The sequence below is a fragment of the Cyprinodon tularosa genome, unplaced genomic scaffold (genome assembly GCF_016077235.1).
Source record: "Cyprinodon tularosa strain WSP-4 unplaced genomic scaffold, ASM1607723v1 ctg104, whole genome shotgun sequence".
In the NCBI taxonomy this organism is placed as follows: domain Eukaryota; kingdom Metazoa; phylum Chordata; class Actinopteri; order Cyprinodontiformes; family Cyprinodontidae; genus Cyprinodon; species Cyprinodon tularosa.
In genome coordinates, this window is record NW_024037827.1 from 1,101,719 (window position 1) to 1,126,782 (window position 25,064).

Genomic DNA, 25,064 nt, shown 5'->3' on the forward strand with positions numbered 1-25,064 from the left:
CAGTGCCATCTCTCTGCTCTGAATCCGACGTGGTTTTTGGAGTTTTCTCATCAGAGCGTCGAGCCGCACAGTTTGAGAAAATGCGTCATGAGCTGTGAACTTTTAAACCCTGCGGTTTCGTCGTACAGTTTGAGCTGTAGCTGTGTGCAATGATTGAAAATAAGCCTCAACTTTGGGGAATCAATGGTTTAAAGGGTTAATTAAAGGGATGCCAGTTTGACCAGCCTCCAGTCTATACCGCCATTTTCTACCTGCTTGTCAGCATTTTACCCTTCCTACTTTGATTTTAAACCAAGAAAATAATCAATTTCCTTCTGTCAGTAATAAAACGTTTCTTATCAGTTATGACAGAATAATCTATTAACTTTCGCTCAGCTCAAACATTTATTTACATTATTTTCTGAAAATCTCCCAGCGTGTTTCAACAGACTGTGATTCTTCTCCCTGAGTTTTACCTTTTTATAACTTTTCATTTCTTTGATATTTTCTACAAATACACATTACAATCATTCCAGTTTGTATTTCAAAATTATTAATATAGAAGTAATATAATTTATTGGTTCATTTCTCCATGTCGTGTGTTTCATCTATTTTTCCTCTGAGGGAAACATGAGATTTAAATCACCGGTTGAACCTAAATACCTTGTTGGTAGATTTTATTCATATGAGTCACATATCAGCATTTCCTTTAATTGGATAATAAAGGCTCGTGTTTGAATGAACAAAGCATTCCTTTGCAATAAGCTACTCACATTGTATATTTCGATATGGTTTAAGAGCTGAAATGACGTCCATTTCCAAGATACGACTGTATGTTTAGTGGCGCTCAGAGTACAACTAATTTGACGCTTTGGAGGATCAGGTGTTTCTGAAGTGTTTTAGATATGAGATCTTTGCGTAGGGAGGGGGGCACCTGCTTTCAGGACATGACTCAAATCTTAAAAATCCAACAGAAGCTCAGCAGCGGCTTTGTCTCGTCTCCTCAGAGGGCAGCCTGGTTGCTATGAGGCTGCTGATTTTACAGACATCATGTCTCTGGAATGAGTTTGCTCTCAGTGGTCGTTAGAAGGGGACACGCCCTCCACGGCTTCTTAGTTTTCCATTTACGGATCTGCAGCGGCTCGCTGGCTGGCACTGTGGTAAACCAGACCAGACTGATGTGGCTTTGGTTGCTTGTGGATGGATATTTTAGAGCAGCATGGTTGCCCAACAATAACTGGCAGACATAATATTCAGAAGCATCTTTAGGTTTCTGTTGTTTCTGAGAAGCCTGGAAACATCCCTTCCACTCAGACTCAATCAGTCAGAGCAGCTCTCTACTTATGGTTCTGTTGTCGCCCCAGAAAGTCTGGCTAAAGTCTGACTTCCTCAGAGTCGGTTTGAACGGTCAGAAGAAAACAGATGATGATCAGAATGTTTGTTTTTGGTGAAATCACCCAATTAGTGTTTATTCATAAGCAGCAGCTTTCCTTAAGTCATGAAAAAAATCCCGTCTGGACTTTTTCCAAACTAAACACTTTCACAACATCAGGTCAAATCTCACGGTGTGCTAAACAAAAGGGATGTTCTAAAATGAAACCCAACACCCACATTTCATAGCGCAGAAACAAAAGAAGAGCTGCAGGAGATCCAATCGACACTTTAACCACTACTTATTCATCACCGCTATGAAATATTTTCCCATGAGATTTCTTACCACATCTGTCGGTGGGATAATGGAGTTTAAGCATGTTCATTCAGTCTCTGTTAACCTTATTTTACATGTTTAGAGAGAAAGACTGTTTGTCTGTGTAGCAACCCTCATGACGGGAAAGTTACGGTTCAAACTGGTTAAAGAAAATCAGTAGGTAGCTTTACATCATGTGGCGTTCCCCAAGGGTCCATCTTAGAGCCCCTCCTATTCAGTATTTACACGCTTCCCATAACTGAAATTATAATAAACAACAATATAAATTACCATAACTATGCAGATGATACACAGCTATATATTACAGTACGATTTTACCAGCTGTGTATGAACTCAGAAGCGCTGCGTAAATAAATAGAAAAGATAAATAGAGAAAAGTCGATTGATTGGTGCCAAAATGTTCTTCTCTTGAATCAAAACAAAACTGAAATTATATTTTTGGACCAAAGGAAGAGCATTAGAAGAAGTTACAGATAATCCAGCTAGAAAAAAGCAATCAGTTTCTAAATCTGGGTGAAGTGATGGTCCGAACCTGAACCTTCAGAGGCTCATAAAGACAGGAACAAATATTTATTAAAGGACTAATTTGTCGCAAGGACCTTGAAAAACGAATTCCTGCTTCGTTCATCTTTAGTAATTCCTTTAGATGAATTGCTTACTTCCAAAATACATTACAGGCTTCTGTTAGAGGATCAACAGCCAGACCCCTCAGGTCTTCCCTATTATGCTGAAATGCTCTGTATGAATGAATTTTTTTCCTGTTTGCTGATGTTCCTGTGCCCCTCCAGGCCTCCTGGGCTTCCCTCAGGACCGAGTTTGCGGCTCTGAAACCAGCCCAGTTGCACCACATGCTGCGGGAGTACAGCGCCGGTAAACCCTGTCCAAGCGGATGGACTCCATCAGCAGATGACATGGAAGACGCAGTCAGCACTGGTGAGCTCTGGGGACAGACACCAACTGCATCACCCTTTTTTTTTTCCTTTTTTCTCATGCCAATCATTTCCTCATAATAACTCAGAGGTGTTGCATTGGGTTCTGGTGCATTTAGAGGTTATCTTTGGATATTTTTAGGTAAAGTGTAGATTTTACTCCAGGATTTACCTCGATGTCTTCGGTTAAGTTTGGACCAGCCTCTACAGGAATGTGCCTTTCAGATATTTTCAGACCCCTTAAACCTCCAAACCTAAGAAGTGTGGAGTGTGTTTGTATTCAGTCCCACTTGTGAATTGGGACTGTAGTAGGGCTGAGGCTGATGACGTTACACAAGCACACAGAGCCCAGAGTAGTAAGTTAAAAGTTCTCTTTTCTGTTGCCGTTGTTCTATAAAAGTATGTTTTTTGGGGGGGATTGGCCGGGGGGTGGCTCATTCTTTTTGGACAGTAGGCTGACAGGAAAGGGGGTATGAGAGAGGGGGAGACATGCGGCAAAGGACCGAGGGTCGGATGCAAACCTGGATCGTCGAGGTCTGAGAACTCCATACATGGATTGTGTGCGCTAACCGCTGCGCCACCAAACCACGCCCATAAAAGTTCATCTTCAGATAATTTAGGCGAGAAATGTATACCTTTAAGCTTCACTATATGGCCGATTAACGGCAGTCAGGGCTAACGTTAGCCCGTCTGCAGCAGCCCTCTCTCTGCATAGCCGTTTGTGAAGAACCGCTGGCTTTGATGGCGATTTTTTTGTTTTATTTGTTAAAATGTTTTTATTATATCTGACTGTCCTATATAATTCCTTCACTGAATGAAAAAAGTAAGAATTTATTATTATCTAGCGACTATTAATAACAGGAGGTGAAATGCAGCTCCAGATCAGCCGAGGGTGTGGTGATGTCACGAGTACGCTTATGTTCCAGTTTCCCATATTTATGCTGCTTGCTCCCGTTCTCCCTCAGTCCATGCTTTCCTGTGTTCTTGTCAAGTACTTGGCGAGGACACAAGTCTGTAATCGCGTTCTTGTGAATTGAGAAATTGCCTTTGTTTCTGCCTTTTTTTAGTTTAGAGTATTATAGCATTCACATTGCATTCTCACAGAAAATCCAAGTTTTTCCAGTGCAAATAAAATTTTTATTTTTATATTTGCAAACCTTTTTTGTTTTGTTTTGTTTTTTTTCTTCTTTTTACATATTTCATGCTTTTGTCTGCAGTGAGGCGCGAAAATGCATTTGTATTGGCCCGCTGGGCGTTAGCAAAGACGTGTTTACTGGTCAATGTGTTACGAAAGCGAGCATTTGTATTGAGCTTCAGAGAATATGTTCTGTGGATAGCAATTTAAAAAGAATGCTATACTTAAACTTTAATCTAAGAAAGTAAAATAAAAAATTAAAAAACTTTTTTTCAGTTGAAATGTTTTGAAAGTTTATTTTCTGGGTTTTTTTCCAATTTCCTTTGACAATTTCTGTTTTGCAACAATAATGGAACAAAGGTTACTCTATATTTCTGAGGCCTTTAGAAAGAAGTAGGGTTCATTCTGAGGTTAAACAGCAGATAAATTTATACTGTTCAAAATCTGAACTTGTTGTTCAATGTGAAAAAGACACTTTATATATAATTTATGACTTAATCTAAAATTCAGTTAAAATGCTATAAAAGCTGTAAAAACAATTAAATAATTTGTGAAACATCTAATTTAACTTCAGGTAAAATCATCCTGCACCATTTTTTCCCCTGGGGGGCAGAACCAGTTTTGGATCCGCTGTTCTCAGGATATTAGTGTTTACAGTAAACTGGAGTAACCAGCAGGAATCAGAGCAAGTCTTATATAGCGTACATGTTGAGACTTGGTATTTGGCATGCAGGCCTGCACAACACCTCACGATAACATGACTGTTAGAGGTCTGATGAAATCGCGTGATAAAATGAGGGGAAGCGAGTGCATCTGAAAACAGTCCGGAGTTGGCAGGGCGTCAGCTGGTTTCACCGATACTGTTTTCGATTAAGAACGGCACATTCCCTGTTTTATGAACGCTGCTTGAAGCAGCTGAACAGCATCTTAAAAGCTCTGGAGGCTGCTTTGTTGTTGAAGGAAAAACTAAATCAGGACAGAAGAATTACTGCAGGTTAATGTGAACCTGTAATCCATTCCTGCCAGCCTGTCTCCTCCAATCAGCCTTATTGCTCAGATATATGTCTTCCTGCTGTTTAAAATGAGACCCCAATCAGCCCTTAAAGGCAAATAGGGGAGCTTCATTTCTAAATGCAAGGTTGTTTTATTTGTAGGCCTTCAGTAAAAACTGTCTGCAGTAGAGAGTAACGGTTCCTCTTTCTTCTTTACAGCCGACATCCTGGAGAGCTTCGACAACCACCCGCCTCTCATCCTGCCCAGCAGCTCGTTTCACCTGGAGCTGGGTAAAGCCATCCTGGAGCCGGCTCTTTTTGAACAGCTCTCTAATCTGCAGGAATTTATTGGCAGGCTCGCTAACAGTGAACCCCGGGCCCAAAGTTCTGCTCAGGAACAGGTAACCATCTTCCTGTGACCGGGTCAGGAAATGAGCTGCTGGGTTGGTTCAGCATCGATCTCTGATTTACTCATGTCACCCGAAATCATTTTTCCTCAGGGTTCCAGCAGTGACAGTCCTTCAGCCCATCAGACGCTCTCCGAGGCTGAGACTTGCCCCAGTCCAAAAGCAGATTCTGACCTCGCCTCCTCTGTAGACCCAGGTCAGACTCTAGGCTCTCATGGTGGCCTGAGCAGCTGTGAAGCAGTTCTGGCCCAAAAGCTGAAGAGCCTGCAGCTGCAGAACTCCCTCCCTGGCCCGGTCGACACAAGCTACCACAAGAGCCTGGCTCTGGACCCTTCCTGCCTCCTCACCCCACCCAACACCCCGCAGGGTATGGAGCTGGCTGAGCTGGAGGCGGATCTGCGGGAGGGTGCCCATCAGCTAAAGAAAGGTAACTGAAGGTTTAAAGATCAGATCCCAGATGGATCCGGTTACTGTTTTAATCCTAATGAGTCCAAACTGATCTTTCCTCTAATGTAAAACAGTATCTGATATTTACTGCAGCTATGCTGCTTTCGAGCTAAACTGTAATAGATCTTGGTGTCATGGGCCGGATCTTGACCTTTAACCTTTCCATCCCTAGGTAAACTGTTCAACTGCAAATTTCAAAGGGTATTTTATTGTGGAGGCCAAATTTACTTTAGTCAACATCAATTAGGAATTGGTTCAGAAACCTGAGGTCATAAAGGAGGGTCCTAGTGGACCAACTATTGTTATAGGTCAGAAGTCACGGATTACCTGACCAGCTGGCTAATCTGGACCAACTTGATTTAAAACATTTATAAATTACTGCATGTTGACCGACAGTGTCTAAACTTCCCTTGCGCCTCTTCTCCTGTTAATACGGTAAAGCCCTGGGGAGCGTCCGGCTCCAGGCTACACCTGATCCAAATGAGCCAATGAGCTGCCAGTCTGGGTTGCTGCTGCTGCTACTTTTAGACACAGCAGGCAAACCTGTGGCAAGCCGGGCGATGGGAAAGAAGGAGAAGACCATGAGAAAAAGAGAGCAGAGAAAGTGTGGACTGCTGGAAGAACTGCGGTGAACTGGTGAAAGAAAAGTGAAATGGCGTGCTCAAAGATGACCCTGCACATTTAGAGGATGTTTGGCTCAACCTGCTGCTGTGAAGCAGGATTCTCCACCATGAACAGAATCAACAATAAATCTGGATCCAGGCTCAAAATGAGCTCCTTGATATGTGCTTGAGAATGGCTTAGTCTCCGGTTAAACCCAGGTTTAAAGCCTTGCAGGGCAGCCTAAAGACCACTGCCAACATTAAGACAGAAAAAAGTAAGTAAAAGATAAAAATGAATTTATAAAAAAAAGTGAGTCAGGAAATTGTCTATATATCAAACTGAAAGATTGATGTTCTCTACTTCAAAAAGAGTTTAGATTTTAAAATGGAAAAACTTTCTAATTTTTATTTAAAAATTCATTGTATAACATTGATGCAAAAATGCCTGCCTTTTTTATTTCAGTGTTAAATTCTGCTTAAAGTAACGGATTATAATTATAAATGTCTCCGGACCTTTACTGATTGATGATTTTCTTTATTCAGACCCCGCTGATTTTTAATTGGTTACCCCTTTTATAGGTCCTCCCAACCGTGTTGTTAAGGTCACATTCAACTTTTCAGGGAGACTAATGCTTGGTTCATGCTTAATGCCTCATAAAATACCAGCTGGGTAAGGAGTATCATTGAGAGTTAAGAGTACCGGTATATACAATCAAGCCTTATAACCCTTCATAACATTAAGTATTTTATATTCGGCCCTTCATTACAGTTCTCCAGACATTCCAAGCTGCTGTGTTGTTCTAAAGCCTCCTGCTAAGCTTCATCACTTTCTGTCTTTATTAACATATTTATTATGGCTGAAAAAATTAATCGTGATTTATCGATTATTCAACTAATTTAGTAATTGAATAATAGTTAAATGGAGTATAAAGACTGCAAAATATGGCTTAAGCTGACAGAGCGACCGACTTAGAGCAGCATTTATATCAAATAAAAAGATTATAAAATCATTTAGCATTTAAGATTAAAACATTTTTTTCCGTGTTTCTATATGCTCTATCCAGAACTCCTTAGATAGTTTACCTTCATTTCATAAAAAATCTTCTTTAAAGAATGTTTGGCTATTATTAATCGATTAATTGAAAAATAATTGTCAGATTAATCGATTTGCAAAATAATTGTTAGTTGTAGCCATAATATAAATATGATTGATTTTAGTTTCTGTTGGAAACAAAAAAAATAAAAAATCTCGATCAGACATTTGAAGCTGAAAGCCAAACAGGCAGCATGAAGGTTTTAGGGTCTTTTAAGATGTAATTAGTAATAGATTAATAGTAATAATTCCTTTATTGCTTTTTTGATGGAAAGGTGTCCTTCATTCTTCAGCTAAAATGAATAAAGTAATGAATCTTTCTTACTTAAAAAAGCAAAACAGTTTAAGTTCTATAAAACTCACTGATTGTTGCCTACATGTTAATTACTTTATATAAAATTGATTTAAGGTTTTCTAAATTCTACATATATTCTCGATGTTACATGTTGTGTTAGTGTTTTTATAAAGCAGCAATAAGAGCTGAAAGTGATTAACTGTAACCTGATGAAAGCAGCTGATAAGTTCTCTTAGAAACCATGAAACAAAGAGCAAACCGTTCCGGCGCCACATGATGACAGCTCGGCTCAACCTGAAAGGCCCATTCATGGCTTCGCTTCAGACGACACACAGCTCTGCCTCCTCACATCAAACGAGCGCTGACGCCTAAAAACACCCCTCTGCTGGGTGGTAGTTCACATAAAGGCTTCTCCTGGTACTTTAGGTCAGGCGTTTCCAGTGGAAGGGTGGCTCAGCCATGTTAAAGGAAAGACAGCTTCCTCTCCCACTCTTATTGTTGAAGGACGCCCCTTTATGAGGTCATGTGGAGGAGTCATAGGGAGTCAGAGCAAAGAATTCAGAATGAAAGCTGAGTTTTCCATGCGTCAGAAATCAGAACCAAAAGAATTCAGCTGTTTGACCCGCTGATGGTCGGTGTTACACCCAGAGAACATTTCTCAAAGCAAACATTATGATAAGTCTTCCCTGCAGTTAGTGGATTAAAATTTGTAGGAAAATGCCTCAAACGTCTAGTTGTGCTCCTTCAACCGTTATTCAGGCGTAACTCTGATGAAAGAAGCCTCAGCAGAAGAGAACACCGTGTCCATGACAGGATGCAGTTGGTCCTGCTGCCTCACAGATCCCCTCTCCAATGACTGGGGGAATTAATAATAATTGTTTTGTATCGATGCATCGATCCAACAGCCGACGATCCGATGCATCGACACGTCCGCAAGAGTATCGATTCATGTTTTTTATTTTCATCCATTTGCTCCTGGATGTAATTCTGACTCCTGTGCTGCGGTGGCGCTAGACCTATTTTGCCCTCCTACCTCGCTTCCTTTAGCCACTCCCCCTTTCTGCTTGAACACACACTCACCTAAACACAGAGGCATTATTATTTTTCAGTGAATGAGGTTTTCACTTTGCTACTTCTGTTATTTGCTTTTGTTTCTCAAATAAAATGCATGAAGATATTACAGATTTTATTGATTTATTTCAAATTTGAAACATTGTTGAGCCTGTAAGGTTAAAAAGAAAAAATTAACAAATTAATCGAATCGTGGTGTATTCTTGAGTATGGAAAATAATCGAATTGTTGGGTCAGGAAACTGATACTGAATCGAATGGCCATGATGGGTGTGATTTAAACCCCCTACCAATGACTGATTCCTATAGTTATTCTCTAAATCGGCCATTACTTTAAAAATCAAACATAAAACTAAGCATCATTTAATGTCTGCTCATTGTAATAAAAACAGCCCATGTTTCTCTCACTTAGCTGCTCGTCCGCCTCCATGTTTTTATTTCCTTCTTTACAAGTTCAGTTATTTTCCCAAAGAGAAACATGATTTTAAGGAAAATAAGATGTGTGTTTGTTGACATCAGAAGTTTATCAGGCCGATAACAATATTTACTAATATCATGCGTAACATATTTCCTAACCCTTTGGACAAAATGCAAAAGAAACCACAGTGCTGACTAGGGCTGAGTATTGGCATGGATGTTGCGATACGATATGTGTCACAATACTATATATTATCACTATATAGCAATATCACCATTTATTCCAACCTCTCTATATTTTTCATCAGATGATTTTGATTGTTCAGTTATTTTGGGATCCATATTGCTTGGGGTTTGAATCCGTCCACGCCTTTAACTGTTACTGCCTCAACTACAGATAATGCGCTGCGCTGCACAGCAAAAGGGCTCCACAGCACTATCTGCCAGACTGGCGGTGCAGAGGTAGTCCATTTTCCTGCAGTTTTAGGTGAAACTGTTTTGCTTAAAAAAAAAATCGATACTAGGAACCAAAATATAGATATTATATCAGGCAACGATATATTGCTAAAACGATTTTTTTCAACACCCCCAGTGCTGAATAGAGGTGTAAATAATAGTCGTTTTGTATCGATGCATCGATCCAACAGCCGACGATCCGATGCATCGACACGTCCGCAAGAGAATCAATTGTTTTTTTTTCCTCCGGTCTATTTTTATCTATTTGCTCCTGGACATAATTCTCCCTCCTGTGCTGTGGTGGCGCTAAACCTATTTTGCCCTCCTACCTTCCTGGTTCTACTCTTACAGCACTTTGTTGCAGTGAGCTTGACACAGCCATTTTTGATTTATGCTCAATATTGAAGCGTGGTCTGAGCTACACGCTGTGGGTCTAGATACGGCCGAGGCGGCGAGGAAGTGGGGGCGAGTTTAGTCCGACGACGGAGGGACATGAGGGCCAAAAAGAGCGGAGATCCAGGTGGAAAAAGGTTTTAATAGAAATAGGTGGGGTAAAACTTTTCTACTTCTGTTATTTGCTGTCGTTTCTAAAAAGAAAAAAATGCATAACAATATTACAGCTTTCATTAATTTATTTCAAATTTGAAACATTGTCTAGCCTGCAAGGTGTAAAAAAAATAAAAATAAAAATGAACCAATTAATGGAATCAAATCGTATCGTGGTGTATTCTTGAGCATGGAAAATAATCTAATCGTTGGGTCAGGAAATCGATACTGAATCGAATCGCCATGATGGGTGTGATTTACACCTCTAGTGCTGACGTTACTTATCTGCTTTAGTTAAACTCCTACAGTCCTCAGCTGCGTCACATGACCAAACAAACACCACATGACCAATCCCCTCCCTGAACCAAAAACAAGAACTACCTGGAGATAAAAATCGGTTTTTAATATCGGCCCAGTTTCATTTTTCTGATTCTTTTAAAAATGACCAAACTTTGCCGAAACTGATTTTAATGTTGATTCACTTTTTATGAAACACAACTTCATAATTTTTGATATTTTCTGAAAATCTCTTCTCTGATCAAAGCAGCTCGTTATAGAAGCTTTGTCTTTTTGTAGATTCTGTAGAAAAGAGACTCCGATCTGAGGCAGATGCTCGGGGTCTCGTGATTCATGGTGCCCCCGCATTAATGCTCTCCTCCCCTCCCTGTGTGGTTGTGTGCCCTCACAGAAGTTTAAGCTGGAGGATTTTGTTGATCTTATTCAGGTGTCTTTACTGTCATTGGTTCCTGGTGTCGCGTGTTTTCTCTTAGCGCTTTTATTAAAAGCTATTTGCCTAAACAGATTAAGGAATTACACTGAAAGCGAGCCATCTGGCACCGGCCGTGGTCAATGGAAGCTAATTACTTAAAAACATTAACTGTTCAGTGACGGGATTTTATACAATTATATTTACAAATGTTTTTCTTTTTAAGAAACAAAAAACCTTCAGCAGGTTGTTGGACATTTAACAAAAATATAATTGTAAATGTATTTATATATCGTAGCAATAATTGTATTTTTTTGCCGGTAAACCTAAAATAACTTTCTACCCAGGTTGATAAGTAATAAAAACTATTAGGAAATTCAAGCATAATATATTATAATTTATTTAAGATTCATGAAACATTTGCACAAAATGACATGAAACCTTTAGGCTGAGGATATCCTATAAATTGATTTCTCTTCTTCCATTTATGAAAATTATACAGTGATAACAAGGGTTTCACAAGTTTTAATTTAAACAAAAAAATAAACAATGTAATTTAAAGAATTAAGTTACATTTCTGCTGGCTCATAAATTCAACTGGAAATCTAAATTTAAATACAGAAAAAAACTGTGTAAAAGTGTTTGACTGCTAAATAAATGAAAGAACATTTTAAAACAATCAACACTGGAAATCATATTATATTGTGAAGAAATGGGGCGACGCATATAGAATTAACATCAAACCTGTTTCTGTGACACAGTGAGAATATTAGAGAACAAACAAACAAACTGTTTATTGAATCAAATGTGTTAAAGCTAAGAGACTTGGTTCATTTTTAGAGCTGCTAAGAGACTATTGTCACTTAATTAACCAAAGTTCTTTGTCTTAAATTGAAGTGATGGAAATAACAAGAGGAAGTATTAGGGAAACAGTCTGGATAAAGAGTTCAGGAAAGCTTTACTATAAATCAATAAATAAAATAAAAAAGTCTTAAACATGTTTGGGTCAATAATTAGCAGAATTATATCTAGTTTGCAACCTATTCTGTTAATTTAAGGCAGGCGTCACCGACGTGGTGCCCATGTGCACCGATGGGCCCTCAAGGACCACATAGGGTGTCCTCAGCATCTTCTGAAAACAGAAAAAACTCACCAATAGGCTAAGTTATAGAGCAAATCATCAATCATCTAGAACATTTAAGCATTTATAGGAATTTCAAAATGATTATATCTGAAAGAAAATTAGAAATGAAAAGAAACAATAGAAATACGTTTATAATGTATAAGGTTTATGTGAACGCCGCCTCCTCCAGTTCATAAGTCAGTATTGGTAGCCTGGCCTATGACTCAGTAGCCATGCAGTAGTTTAAGGTTTATGGCCAAAAAAACTAATTTAGGATTATTGAGAAAGGGGCAGATTTTTACTTCCACAGAATGTGTGAATTAATGATTAAAATGAGTGAATAAACTGATTAATTGATTGAAAGATTAACGACCCATAGCAAATGGAAGGAAGAGGGATGTTTGCACCTTATCTTAAGTCATGGTTCAGAGTGCTCTAATGAGCTGCCACTGAATTAACATATCAACTGATATATGAGCAAAAAACTAATATCATGTTCAATCATCTGATGTTCCTGCCTCTCTGTCCCGCATCACCAACATATTCTTAGTCTTTTTCATGATTTGAACTTTCTACCATCCCCATCATTTTGAACCTCCGCCTCTTCTACCTCCCTGGTTCTGCCGAGTTTCATAATCCTTTAATCCGTCCAGAGGAGCTACAGAGAGGCGGTGATGTCAGGAGAGAAAAGAGCAGCGGCTGATCTGTCATGGGAGTTTACAGCTGGGTTGGTGCGTGGAATCTTAATCGGCATTGTTCAGGACACGACCTGCTGGGGGGGGGGGGCTCCATGTTGGGGGAAAAAGGCAGGGGGAGGATGAGGAGGGGAGGAAGGGTGGAGCAGAATAGTTTGGAACGGCTTTTTGTCCTGTTCTAGTGGAGGATGGGACAAATAAAGACATGAGCCAGAGGTGGACAGGAAGAGCCTCACCCACCCCATCCCACCCCCCTGCTGTCCGATCTTTGTGATTTCAGATGATTCAGATTAAAGCCGACTCATTTAAAGAAACAATAGTGGATTTTTTAAGATCAAATGAATGACATCATCAGTTCAAAAGCGGCGTAGTGATGTCAGAGTTAACACTGATTGATCTCCACGCTCATTTCATTCAACATGAAGTCATTTTTGATCTGGTTAGAAAACCGTATGGAAGATTTTATGAACTTTATTTATGTAGAATAAGAAACCAAAATGGCAGAATTGTGCATTTCTTTATCTTCTCTATGACCTTATCAGTTTCTTTCAGTTGAACATGACTTAGTTAAATCAGGTTAATAAGGAAATGTGTTCATGTTGAGCTCCCTAGAAGTCCTCCTCATTTGGTTTAAGGCCCAGATTTAAAATCCAGCTGATTTCTGACGGCCTTCAGTGATTGGTGGAGAATTCTAGAGAACAAACAGCAGCATGAAGGTGAAGGAACCCATCTGACGGGTCAGGGTGAATTAACAGAGTTAAAACCTGTAAAGGAGCTAAAAGATGCTGGAATATGAATCTGTGAGCTTTGATCACCTGATGAAGCAGAGTTCAATCCATGGCCTGCGTGGAGAAAACTGTTTATTATGGACAGGTAGCGCAGACATACATGAGATCCACGTCATCTCAGGCCTGGCTGCTGAATGAATGAATAATCAGTCAAATAATGCATGCAGGCATCGACCGATACAAGAAATAACCTCTAATATCGGCCGGCGGATGTATCGCTCCATCGTCTCAGGTTCTCCAACCAGTCAGACTGAGCTGCTTGTGCAGATGAACAAACCTGATGGAATAACGCAAAACATTTCCTCCAGTGGTTCAGAAGAATACAGACAGTAGTTTCATGCATTACTGTGTGTTGATTCTTCTAAAATCCACCCAAAATGTTTTTCAACTTTATGTTTAAAAAATGTAAAAGAAACGTGGATATTTTTGCACGATGCTGTATGGAGCACAGAATTAAAAAAAATCTAAATCCAGATCGACGGCAGAACCGAGGCGACGCTTTCAGTGTTAGTGTTGATGTGACCAGGTGCAGAGGAGCGTTCTGTTGGAGCGGTTTAGGAGGGTCCATGTCTCTGAGCCGATGTGTTTTCTGTTTGTCTAGCTGCTGGGAGGACCCAGATGGAGGCAGGAAACCCGGAAGCAGAAGAAGACAGAGAGGAAGTGTTCACAGTGGAGATCTGCAGAGGGCCCCACGGCCTCGGCCTGGCTCTAGTAGACGGAACGGTGAGACATCAGTCTCGTCTTTCTAAGCCCGGATTCCTTTTCACAGCTTTTTGCTTTTCCTTTGTTTTTCTTTTTTTTTAGTTCAACGATTTTCACAAAGCAACTTTTCTCTGACCGATTGCTCTAAACAGGAAACCATGAGCTTGTTTCCTGCTTTATCATAAACTATTTATCCCCTGCAGACATCAACTGACCTCTTTGGAGAAAAGGAGTAAAACTTATTCATTAAGTTTTGTTTAAAAAAAAAATGTTTCTGGTCTGAACACATGTTGTCTGGAGAAGAAAACAGTCCAATAACGACATTAAACTGAATCTGTGGGATCTTTCTGTCTCAGAAACAGAATTAATTGTAAAAAATATATTTCCATCAGCATCAGAAAAGGCTGTTTCCCTTTACATGGTTTTGTTATGTCCCAGTTTAGTGATTACATCGACCTTTTAAACACCCCGGTCTAAAAGTAGCTACTTTTGAGTCAAACTTATTTAGAAAAACATCCAGAGTGAAGAGTTTCTTTTTTGGCCCAAGTTCAGATGAAGAAACAGAAACATGTCGTTTTAATGTGTTACTTTTCACAAACTTTAAAGAAACATCTTGTCAAACTTCTCTCTTTAGTGAGGATCAGTCCTTGAGTTTAGAAGATTTTAATGGTGATGAGGTCAGAGCTGTGTGAAGGTGCAGCTTCACAGCAACCAGGAAGTCTTTAATCTCTGACACACAGCAGGAATTCTGTTCCATTATATTTGCAGCAAAGAATATTAGAGATGCATCAAAAATTAACCTAAAAGCGTTCGGCTTTCAGGCAACAGAAAATTAACACAGAAACAACAACGACAAACAGCACAACCAGCATGAAGAAACGTCAATCGCATGAAGAAAAGCACTGAAGCAACAGAGCACAGCTTGCAGAGCAGAGTTGGTCAGAGTTTAGCGCCCTGCAGACAGGTTGTGAGGGAGGGGGGGTGTTTAAACGTTGCACAACGACCTCTATCGGCTTAGCTCAGTGGCACTAAATGCCAAAGAGATTCAAACATCTCCATCAGCTTTCTGTAATGGTTCTAAATGAGAAGAATGCGACACGGAAAAGGAAACCGGCATACAAACCCGCTCAGTCTGTGGCGGACATGTTTGAAAATTCAAGAAAGTTTCCCAGATATTCAGCCAATGTAAAAAGCATAACAGAAAGATGTCAGTGGTAAAATCAATATGTGTGTGTTTCAGTTTTACGCCTTTGATTCTTAATTTTTCCCTAGTGGTCAAGAATTTTCATTTCGGTGCATCTCTAAAGAATATGTTTGGAAAGAAAATGTAATCCAAAAATGAACCTCGAAAAACGTCTTAATCAAAAAATGTTTTAAGAATAACTTTGCTGCTTTCCCAGATTTTTTTTTCTTTACATTATCTAATGTTTTTTTTCTATCTATATATATATATATATATATATATATATATATATATATATATATATATATATATATATATATATATATATATATATATATATATATATATAGAAAAAAACTTTCAAAATTTCCCTTATTCAGATCCTCTAAATTTGGTTTCACAGATCACATTCTCTTTACTTCAGGCCCAGTGCAAACATTTGGTCTTGACTCTCGCCTTGACCAATATAAACAGAAATGTGTTTTCACTCCACGGGGAAGCCCGGGCGCCCCCAGAAGTAAGGAGAATGATATCTGAAAAAATGCAATTTGAAGATAATACAATTAGTGAAATCTGATCTGAAAAGGAGGAATTTGAGATCAATTAAGTTTAAAAACAAAGAAATAATAAAAAAAATATATGTGGGAAAGCAGTAAAGTTATTCTCAAAACCTTTTAACAATTAAAATGTTTTTAGTTTGATTTCTGTATTGTATTTTTTTCAGGTTTTCATTTACAAAATATTTTCTTTGCTGCAACAATAATGGAACAGAATTTACTCCATACTGACAGCCTGAAGGAGAATCAGAAGGAGGATCAAATAAGAATCACTTCAGCTCTGTATTTATTCTGTTTTGCCGTCTGCTCCCATCGTTGCAGAAAACCCCCCTTAGAATGAGCGGCATCTACGTGAAGTCTGTTGTCCCCGACTCTCCGGCTGCTCTGTGCCAGAAGCTGAGAACAGGGGATCGGATCCTGGCTGTAAACGGTGTCAGTCTGGTCGGGATGGAGTATAATGTGTAAGTTTCTGCACAGAATCATAGACCTATGTGAGCTAGAATCCCCTGATTTATCCCCATTTCAACCTAATTCAGGTGCTAGAAATCCTGCGAAGGTCTCACTGCTCTTTCTTTTCAGAGGCAGAGAGCGGATTCGCTCATCAGGAGACACTCTAAGGCTGCTGGTGGCAAAGATGGACACAAACTCCAGCAGCTAGACGTCAGCTGAGGATTCTGGGAGCAAAGCTCTGCTGGAGGAAAAAAGTGCAATGCAAGCTAGCAGAGGAGACCTGGTTCTTCTACAGCATGTATGCTCCACGCCAAAGGGAACACATTTCCTGCTCCTCATTCCAACCTGCTGTAGAGCGGTTATTGTGCATAAAGGAACGCTGAGACAGACGACCAAAAAGCAAACCGAGGGCGACGAATGCTTGCTCTGATCTACTAACAAACGTCACTGAGAGAATGCTCTGAGGACGGTCCTCAGCATGGCTCACAATCACTCATGGATGGCTTTAACTGGAAATGTTCAGATTCATCAATAATCGAGCATCTCTGTTCTGAACGTGTGACTAAGTATCGTCACCGTCTTTAATCTGAGCTTTTCAGGATCTAAAATGTCCAAATATTACAAAAAAATAAAATAATAAATATTTTTTGCAGCTTTAATGTTTTATAAAAAACACTTTTACTTGGACATCAGTGTTCTTCTTTACTCCACCAAACTGAGAACAGTAAAAACCAAAGCTTCGTGTTTGTTTATCTGTGTTCATTGTTCGAACCAAACAACTCAGAAGTTCCAGTTGAAATGACGACTTAAATGATGCAACAATCAGAGAAACGGGTCCTTAATGCGAACTTAACGTAGATTTTTACCGCTTTCTGTAAAAATTAGCTCTAGTAAAGCTATTTTTCACCATTGCTTCATTTTTGGGTTTAATTGTTGGGAAAAAAAAACACAAACATGCAGTGAAGAAAAGGAATTGAAACCAAAATCTTTTGTTGTTTCTAAACAAAGAAAAGTCATAATCGTCAAATTTTACATGAAGTTCTAAATGTTTGGTTTGAATCGTCTCCAGATCTTCTACATTTATATCGTTCAGTCTCCCACTGGAAATACCAACCTGCTAAGTTTACATCAGTAAATCAGAACATCACTAAAAAAGTTCATTTATTTCACTAAATGCATTCAAGAAGTGAAAATATACGACATTATTTTATTTTTGCTTACAGCTAAAGATGCAACTAGACATTGTAGTAAACAGAAAGTCTGGTAACAGTTTGACAACAACAGCTTTGAACCAAATATTAATGAAGTAATCTGGTGACTCATCAGTCGCTGACGCCAGCGAGAAGCAGCAGTTAAGGGAAAGTTGAGTGGAAGGAAAATATTAGGGTGCATAAACATCGGAGATAACTGCTGGAGGATTGTGGAAAAAAACAAACCTTACAGGGTGTGAACTGCAGCTGGTTGTCTGTGTTAACCTCTCCACCCCCACTGATAGCTCACCGCTAACAGGGTGAGCTATCAGGTAGCTTTAATCCAGATTAAACTGGAACAGGTAACTAATAAATCTGCGTTTATCTGCATTTTACTCCTTGAATTACTTGGAAAAAATGAACTTTTTGAAGATATTGTCATTTACAGAAATGCATCCATAACTTCTAGCCTCACATTTTGTTCTGGTTCTGGACCATCAGCATAATACAGAGTAAATATCAGCTGCTAGATGTTATTTCTAAGAGTTTTTGTGTAAACCGTGTTATAATACATCCAAATAATTTCCTTTTTGTAATATGTATATTGTTGGAATAAATATTATTTGGACTTTGAAAGCAAAGCTCTCTGTGTGTTTGTGAAGAGAAGCGGCAGCTGGAGCGGAACCGGTTGGAAGAAAGCTGATGGGTGTGTCTGCAGTGTGGCACGTTTATAGCTCCTCTGTGGTTTCTATTAGCAGAGCACTTTCCACTGACTCCAGCATGGCACAGTTTACACTCTGTGGCCCCCCTTGGGGCCTCGAGGTAAAACGGTCCTTTATGACAGCAGAAAAGTTGGCCCCGCCCTCACTGAAACCCTGCTGAGGGTGGAATTAGTGTTAGCAGTCTGCAAGGTGTGGAGCCCCCTGCAGCTCTCTGACCTCATTCCTCCTTAAAGACCTTTAGATGTTGCTGAGAATTTGCTGAAGCGTCTGCAGTTAAAAATGCAATCATACAATAATAGGGTCTGATTCACAGTGTTAAAATAGAAAAGACTTTCACTGTCTGAGAAAACAGAGCATCAGAGAAAGTTTCCTAGCTGCAGTGTTGGTGCAGGGAGGTCTTTTTTTAATTCTGTTTAATTTAGTTATTCACAGAACGTCATCGCATCACGTTTTACAGACATTCTAGTGAAATCATCATTTATGGAAACCAAGCTGCTCAATTTTTGCTCCTGGAAAAGTCTGTGATGACAGTGGAGACGTTGGTAAAGTATCTAAATATTTACCTCATGTTAGAGTGGCACTAACTTTAGAAGCTCTTTACTCGAGAGAAAATGTAGAAAAAATATCAAGTAGAAATTAGGCTGTCCAATAAATCATTTAAGAAATAATTAGAAAGACTCGCTTTAGCTTCGCCTTGGCTGTGACTCCATCCTGGAGAGAAATATCAGCTGTGCTGCTGCCATCAACACCTTTGTTTTATAGATGTTGGAGATCCGCCTGTTTTTCTAGTGTAGTCCTGTTTCTCTGACCGTGACGGGCTGGATGTGCTCTCTTCATCCTCTGACATGGGAGCTGGCTCGGAGCTCGTCTGCCTGACTGCGTGTTTCCTGGACGGGGCCGCCTTTTACAGCTGCTTTTTCTATGTCTGCTTCTGTCTCCTTGAACCCCAGTGGGCCTCAGCAGATGGCCGCTCACACTGAGCCTGGTTCTGCTGGAGGTTTCTTCCTGTTCAAAGGGAGTTTTTCCTCTCCACTGTCGCTACAAGCATGCTTAGTGTGAGGGATTGCTGAAGAGTCAATGAGTCGATGCAATCAGCTGGTTTTCCTTAGATAGAAAACTTTGAATCAATCTGACTGGATGATCTGGTGAATTGGAAAGTTCCTTGAGATGACATGTGTTGTGAATTGGCGGTATAGAAATAAACTGAATAGAATTGAATTTCCCAAAAAAAAAAGTTTAGTTTCTCCTTTATATATAATTCAATCCATCCATCCATCTGTTTTAAATCACGGTGTTGTAATAAGCCTTCCCTGTGTCGCCTATTCTATAATAACCTGAGATATCTGGGCCCCTAGTCTCCTCTGTGTCAACCCTGGGCTCTTTGGGGCGGGTCTGGGGCCCCTCACACCTCCGACTGAGCATATCTTTCAGCTGAAGGAGAATTAAAGAATTATTTTTATACATGTATTTACTCTGTGTCTATGGGATACTCCCTGTTTTGCTGTGGTTGGTGTGTTGTATATATGTGTGTGTTTTTATTCCCTCTCATTTCCTCTATGGTGTGGAAACAGACTTCTAGGAGTTAATATGTATTTTCTGTGTTTTGTTCTCCTTTATTCTCTCTTTCTCTCTCTCCTCTTTTTCTCTCCACTTAGTTTGTTTCCCCTTCTTTTCCATCTCCATTGTATAGGATTATGTTTCCCAAAGCCACGTATGAATAATGAAGTTTCATACATAATGGGAACCTTATGGTAGCCATGGTGATCTATTTGTGAAAGAAAAATCTGTTGGGCTACTATCAAGCACCTGAAAATTCTCACTACTCTATTGGAAAACAGGATATGTAAAAAAAAGAATAAAATTAAAAAGAGCAGATGAAGCCATATATGGAAAAACTAAGTACACTTGATTCCAGCACCTTTAGTAGTGATAAATGCTAAAGTAGTGTTTTCCTATCTAACCGCAGAGATGGGAAGTAACGAAGTACAAATACTTCATTACTGTACTCAAGTAGATTTTTCTGATATTTTTACTTTACTTTACTACTTATTTTTATGGTGACTTTTTACTTCTACTCCTTACATTTTTACACAAATATCTGTACTTTCTACTCCTTACATTTTAAAAAATTGTCTCGTTACTTTAGTTTTGAATCATTTCAATGGAGTTACCGTTATTATTTTTCACGTCATCAATACCAAATTCAATCTAACTGGATGGGAATCTACGTTGCATTTGACGCACCACTACAAGATGAATCGACAGATTCGGCGGTATTCATTGGCGGCAAATCATTGCAGCTTGGTGGCGGTGGCGTTAGCATAGTAGCATGGACGACGAGATGATTGAAAAGGAACACAACGGAGATCTAGTCCTATTGGCAGACATCCATTTAAAATGTAGGCAACGGCATGAAAAAAGTGGTTTCTACTTTTACTTTTATACTTTAAGTAAATTTACAAGCCTGTACTTTGTTACTTTTACTTGAGTAAAGAAGTTTAATCAGTACTTCCACTTTTACCAGAGTATTTTTTAACACAAGTATCTGTACTTTTACTCAAGTATGGAAAGTGAGTACTTATGCCATCTCTGTCTAACCATATCAGCCTCTGCTTCATTTCCTTGATGTGTAGAAATAAGCTTCCCCACAGCCTTGTTGAGATCCCACTAAAAAGTCGTAGGCTTAAATATGACCACTGCAACACACCAGGCCCTGTGTGCATGACAAACAATCCATTAAAAGCATCCTCTGTGGTTTTCTTATCTGCTCGGCATCCGTTATGCTGCGGCATGCTCATTAAATTCAGCTGATTGCACCCATGCTGGACATGTGCCATCGCTTCCCCATACAGACAGATTTGGTGTTTCCTGTCGCCATGACCAGCCTGTTTTCTTCTTAATCCTTCCACTCTGGAAACCATTTTCTAGCGGCGTTCTTGTTCAAACAGACACATTAAAACTCTTCTACTCTGAAAAAGGAACATTGATGTGTGAGCAGAGCCTGAGTCTTGTCTTTTTTTATGCATTAACGATAACATCCGATTCGCTTGACGAATGTGGTGCCTCTAAATTTAGACCCTCATCCTGCCACTATAAGGCTGCTGTCCACCATTACAACGGTTTCATAGGGCAGGTTAGACCCTTCTAATGGTAAAGAGCATCAGCTCTTTTAATTTATGGCTTTTCCAGTATTTCTAAATCATTTTTAGAGATTTTTGAGTAGCCATCTAAAAGATGAAGCATTCTGAAGGAGATTTGGTGCTATTTAACCACCAGATGGAGCCAAACTTCAGCTATTTTTGTTTTTGTGTTTTGCGGTTATACGTAGACCTAGCTTTAAGAAAAAAATACGTTTCTGGTGAGGAAATATGGTAGCCTCGTGAGACCATCCTGATCTCACGAGCTTTCAAGGTTTCACTCGCAGATCCATCTGGAGACTCTCAGTTGAAGAAAATTTGGAGCCGTTCACCAAACGAACGTCCAACCAGCGTTGGCTTTGAGGCGGGTTGAGGTGTGACGCAACGAGAAGCGCGACAGTTCAGTCTAAAGGACATGGCGGCTTCAGCCGATGAAACTAGCGTTAGCGTGGCTATCGAGCAAGTTTTATCGGAATTACAGAGTATTTCTTCACTGAAGAAATGTTTTCAGCAAGAGTTTGATCTATCAATTGGCTCCTCTTCGTCGTCGCTCTGTTAGTACGTCATATGCTTGGTTGATCTGATTGGTTTATTTGGCCCTTCTATCACCAACATAGGCCAATCAGCTAACCAGTATTTTCGCCCCTTCCCAAAATTCCTTTAACGGAAGGTTTCCAGATGTATATGCGGAGCAAATCCATCTGGCGGAGTCAGGTTAGAAATATGGAGCCTGGGTGGAAGTTCAGCAGAAGAAACTGATTGCTCGTCTACATCCACCTGCGTCACAGCCGATATACTTTGAACCACGCCTCCACGAAAGCCAATCAGCTCCAAAGTTCATATTTATAGGCCTCCGATCCGCAACTCGTCTGCTACCTAGTGAGCAGGCGTTGCTTGCGCTATGTCACTTCATGCAGATTGCCCTGTTTCAACCCTCCTCCAGCCCCTCCTCCACCATCGTAGCTTAAACTTCATCAGAGTGACATTCCTAATGGACTCTTACTGCGTTCCTTCTCTCATTTCAATCGGTCCGGCAGAAGACCCCCATGTTGAGCCTGGTTCTGCCAGAGATTTCTTCCCGAGTTTTTCCTCTCCACTGTCGCATCATGCTTGCTCATCATGGACAGGTTCTCTCAACCTGTGTTATCCAAAATGGACTTCCATCTTCCAGGTCCCTGAGTGAAGCTCTAGAATCAGCTCAAGCAGTCCACCTGATCTCCCCATAAAGCTCAGCAGACCGTCTCACTAACCAGCAGGTGGGGAAACAGCCCTGCTCTTTGCTCCTGTTCATCATATCTATCAAAATTCAGCGCTATGTTTCCTGCCTGGGTCTGAGCGCCAAACACCAGGTAATTGTATCAATAAATTTCTTCTAATTGACTTTTCTCTTTGTGTGAGTTTTTCAGATTGAGCTGGGATTAAGCATGTACAAAAACTGAAAAGTAGAGGTTTCAACCTAGAAGCTATCCAGAAGCTCCAGGAAATTATTTGAAACAAAGCTCTGGTTTTCTGTGTCTTGACTTTGGATTACAAAAGGAATATTGTCCTGAGTTTGTTTCCCAGAGTCTCTTATCTGTGAGGAGGGCAATGAGAGGAAATGAGGCTCTGCTCACATTACTAAAAGTCTGATTCACCTCCGTAAATACTGGAGTCCTGCCTCTCTCCGGCTTTTTGTGTCACTTCTGTCCTTTTTTCTTTCAAAGAACCATAAAAGGACTAAAGCCTCCCTTTGCTTCAGCCTCAACAAACAAAATGATCATTTCAGAAAATACTTTAATAGTTTTCGAGATAAGAACAGACAAAGAGCTGCGTTATACGTGCCACAAAGCGAGAAGGATTTAGTGTCTCAGGTTCAGTGTTTGTCTGCATTAACAGCTGATCTCTGCTGCTGATGATCAGAAAACCTCCACATCGTCTCTCAGGAAGATCGAAGGCTTCAGCCGGCTGACTCATTTACAAACTAACAAAATATATATATTAAAAAAAACATGTTTTAAATCAAATTAAAAAAAACTATGAGAAAACAAAATACAATTATGTAAGAAATGCCAAAAATATGCAGGTTTTAAAATGATTTATGCATTGAAAAAAATGTAACCCAATTGTTCCAACAAGGAGAAATCCATTTTAGAAAGACATCTGAAGGTTTATCAGCTGCAGCACGGGCTCAGCCAGAGCAGAAGGGGGCCCGGGTGCGACCATGGCCCCTCCCCAGCCACCACTACAAGGTAATGCAGGGGTCTTCAACGTTTCCCAGGCTAAGGACCCCAAACTGATGGCGAGATGGGAGCCGGGACCCCCAAATTATACGTATTGTATGAAATTGTGTTACATCAAGTTGGTGGTCACTCTTTTAAAAATGGTGTCATGTAACAAAAGTAGTTTCACCCTGGGATTATAAAGTATTTCTGATTCTGATTCCTGGTTGATGGGACCGGTGTTGTGAATGAAACGGTGCCCAGCTTGAAAGAGCTCCTGTGTGTCTCTGAATGTGAGCATTGATGACTGAAAGACATCTTCTGCCTCCATTTATCTGTTTACTACAGTCTGTTGGATTCATGTTAATGTGGATTTAAAGACATTTCAATTAGTAGAAAAATTGCAGGGGGAATAAAAAAAAAAAAAAAAAGTCTAATCAACCAAACCTTTCGCGACCCCCATGCAGTACCCCTATGGACCCCCTAGGGGTCGCGGACCCCCTGTTGAAGACCTCTGAGGTAATGTGTTGTTCCTTCCTACCTGTAATTAAAGCAGCAGAATTACCAGTTTAACACGTCAGGGTTCAGGATGTATGCATAGTAGCAGCTTTATAGTTACTCTGCAGATTTAAAGGGATATTGACCTTGCTAAACAGAGAAAATCTGTATTCAGACAAACTCTTCCTCTAAATGTTGAATGTAATTATTTGGTTCTTATGTTTACATAAAACAAACCAAAGAGATCAGTGCAGTAATTCAAGGAAACTGCTTTCCAAGAAGCAGACACATGGTCGTCCTCCTCCAATCAGTCACTTGTTGCTAAGGTTTGTTTTCAAAGTTCTTTTTTAGTTTGTATGAGAGAAAAACTGCAGAGACTAAACCAAAAGATATGAAACGTCCTGTGAAACTGGAGCGTGTGACTTAATGTCTCATATAAAAGCATCATTTAGGCTCCTCTCTGTCAGCGTTCTGCTGCAGAATCAGGCTGTAATTGTCCTTGAAGGATCAATGCTGGAGATTTTGATCATTTTCTGTTTTTACAGTACAGGCTGCGTGTGATAAGAACCTTACTTGACTAATGGACGGGGAACAGAAACTTAGATTAACCAGTGGTCATTGAATGCAGCATAAAAAAAATCTAATATTCTCTTTATTTTGGAATTTATCACATAGAAATAACTATAATACTAACAGATAAAAAACAGAGAATAATTATTCTGATATTGTTAAATTGGTCTAAATATTAAAAGCGATAGCTACAAGTTTAACTCCTCCCCTCCAGTAGGCGGTGCTGTCTCACTCCTCTGTTGTTTTTCCAACCTTTATTTGTATGGTTTGCCAGCCAGGTCCACCAACTGCTAACATTTGGTTAGGTGGTCAGTGTTTCCTTATACAAGTAGCTAATTTTGTTTGCTAATGCTAACTCTAGTTAGCATTAGCAAAGCAGACGCCTCAAGGTGCTTACTGAGCCCATTTGGTTCCTTAATTCAGCACCAAAACCCAAAAGCTTGACTCATGTTCATCTTGTTTTGCTTTG

The 25,064-nt window shown here is 39.8% G+C and overlaps 1 protein-coding gene across 1 annotated transcript in view; it reads left to right on the forward strand.

The window, feature by feature from the left end:
- The window catches only part of si:ch73-281f12.4 (RA_Radil_like and Myo5p-like_CBD_Rasip1 domain-containing protein), a 51,896-nt gene extending 34,670 nt beyond the window's left edge, over positions 1-17,226 (forward strand). Inside the window, exons 11-16 of the mRNA XM_038282510.1 lie at positions 2,476-2,620; positions 4,963-5,145; positions 5,236-5,577; positions 13,990-14,111; positions 16,152-16,291; positions 16,410-17,226. Coding sequence (XP_038138438.1) covers positions 2,476-2,620; positions 4,963-5,145; positions 5,236-5,577; positions 13,990-14,111; positions 16,152-16,291; positions 16,410-16,488 — 1,011 coding nt within the window. The 3' untranslated portion in view covers positions 16,489-17,226. The remainder of the gene's footprint in view (positions 1-2,475; positions 2,621-4,962; positions 5,146-5,235; positions 5,578-13,989; positions 14,112-16,151; positions 16,292-16,409) is intronic.
- Positions 17,227-25,064: the final 7,838 nt, after the last annotated feature.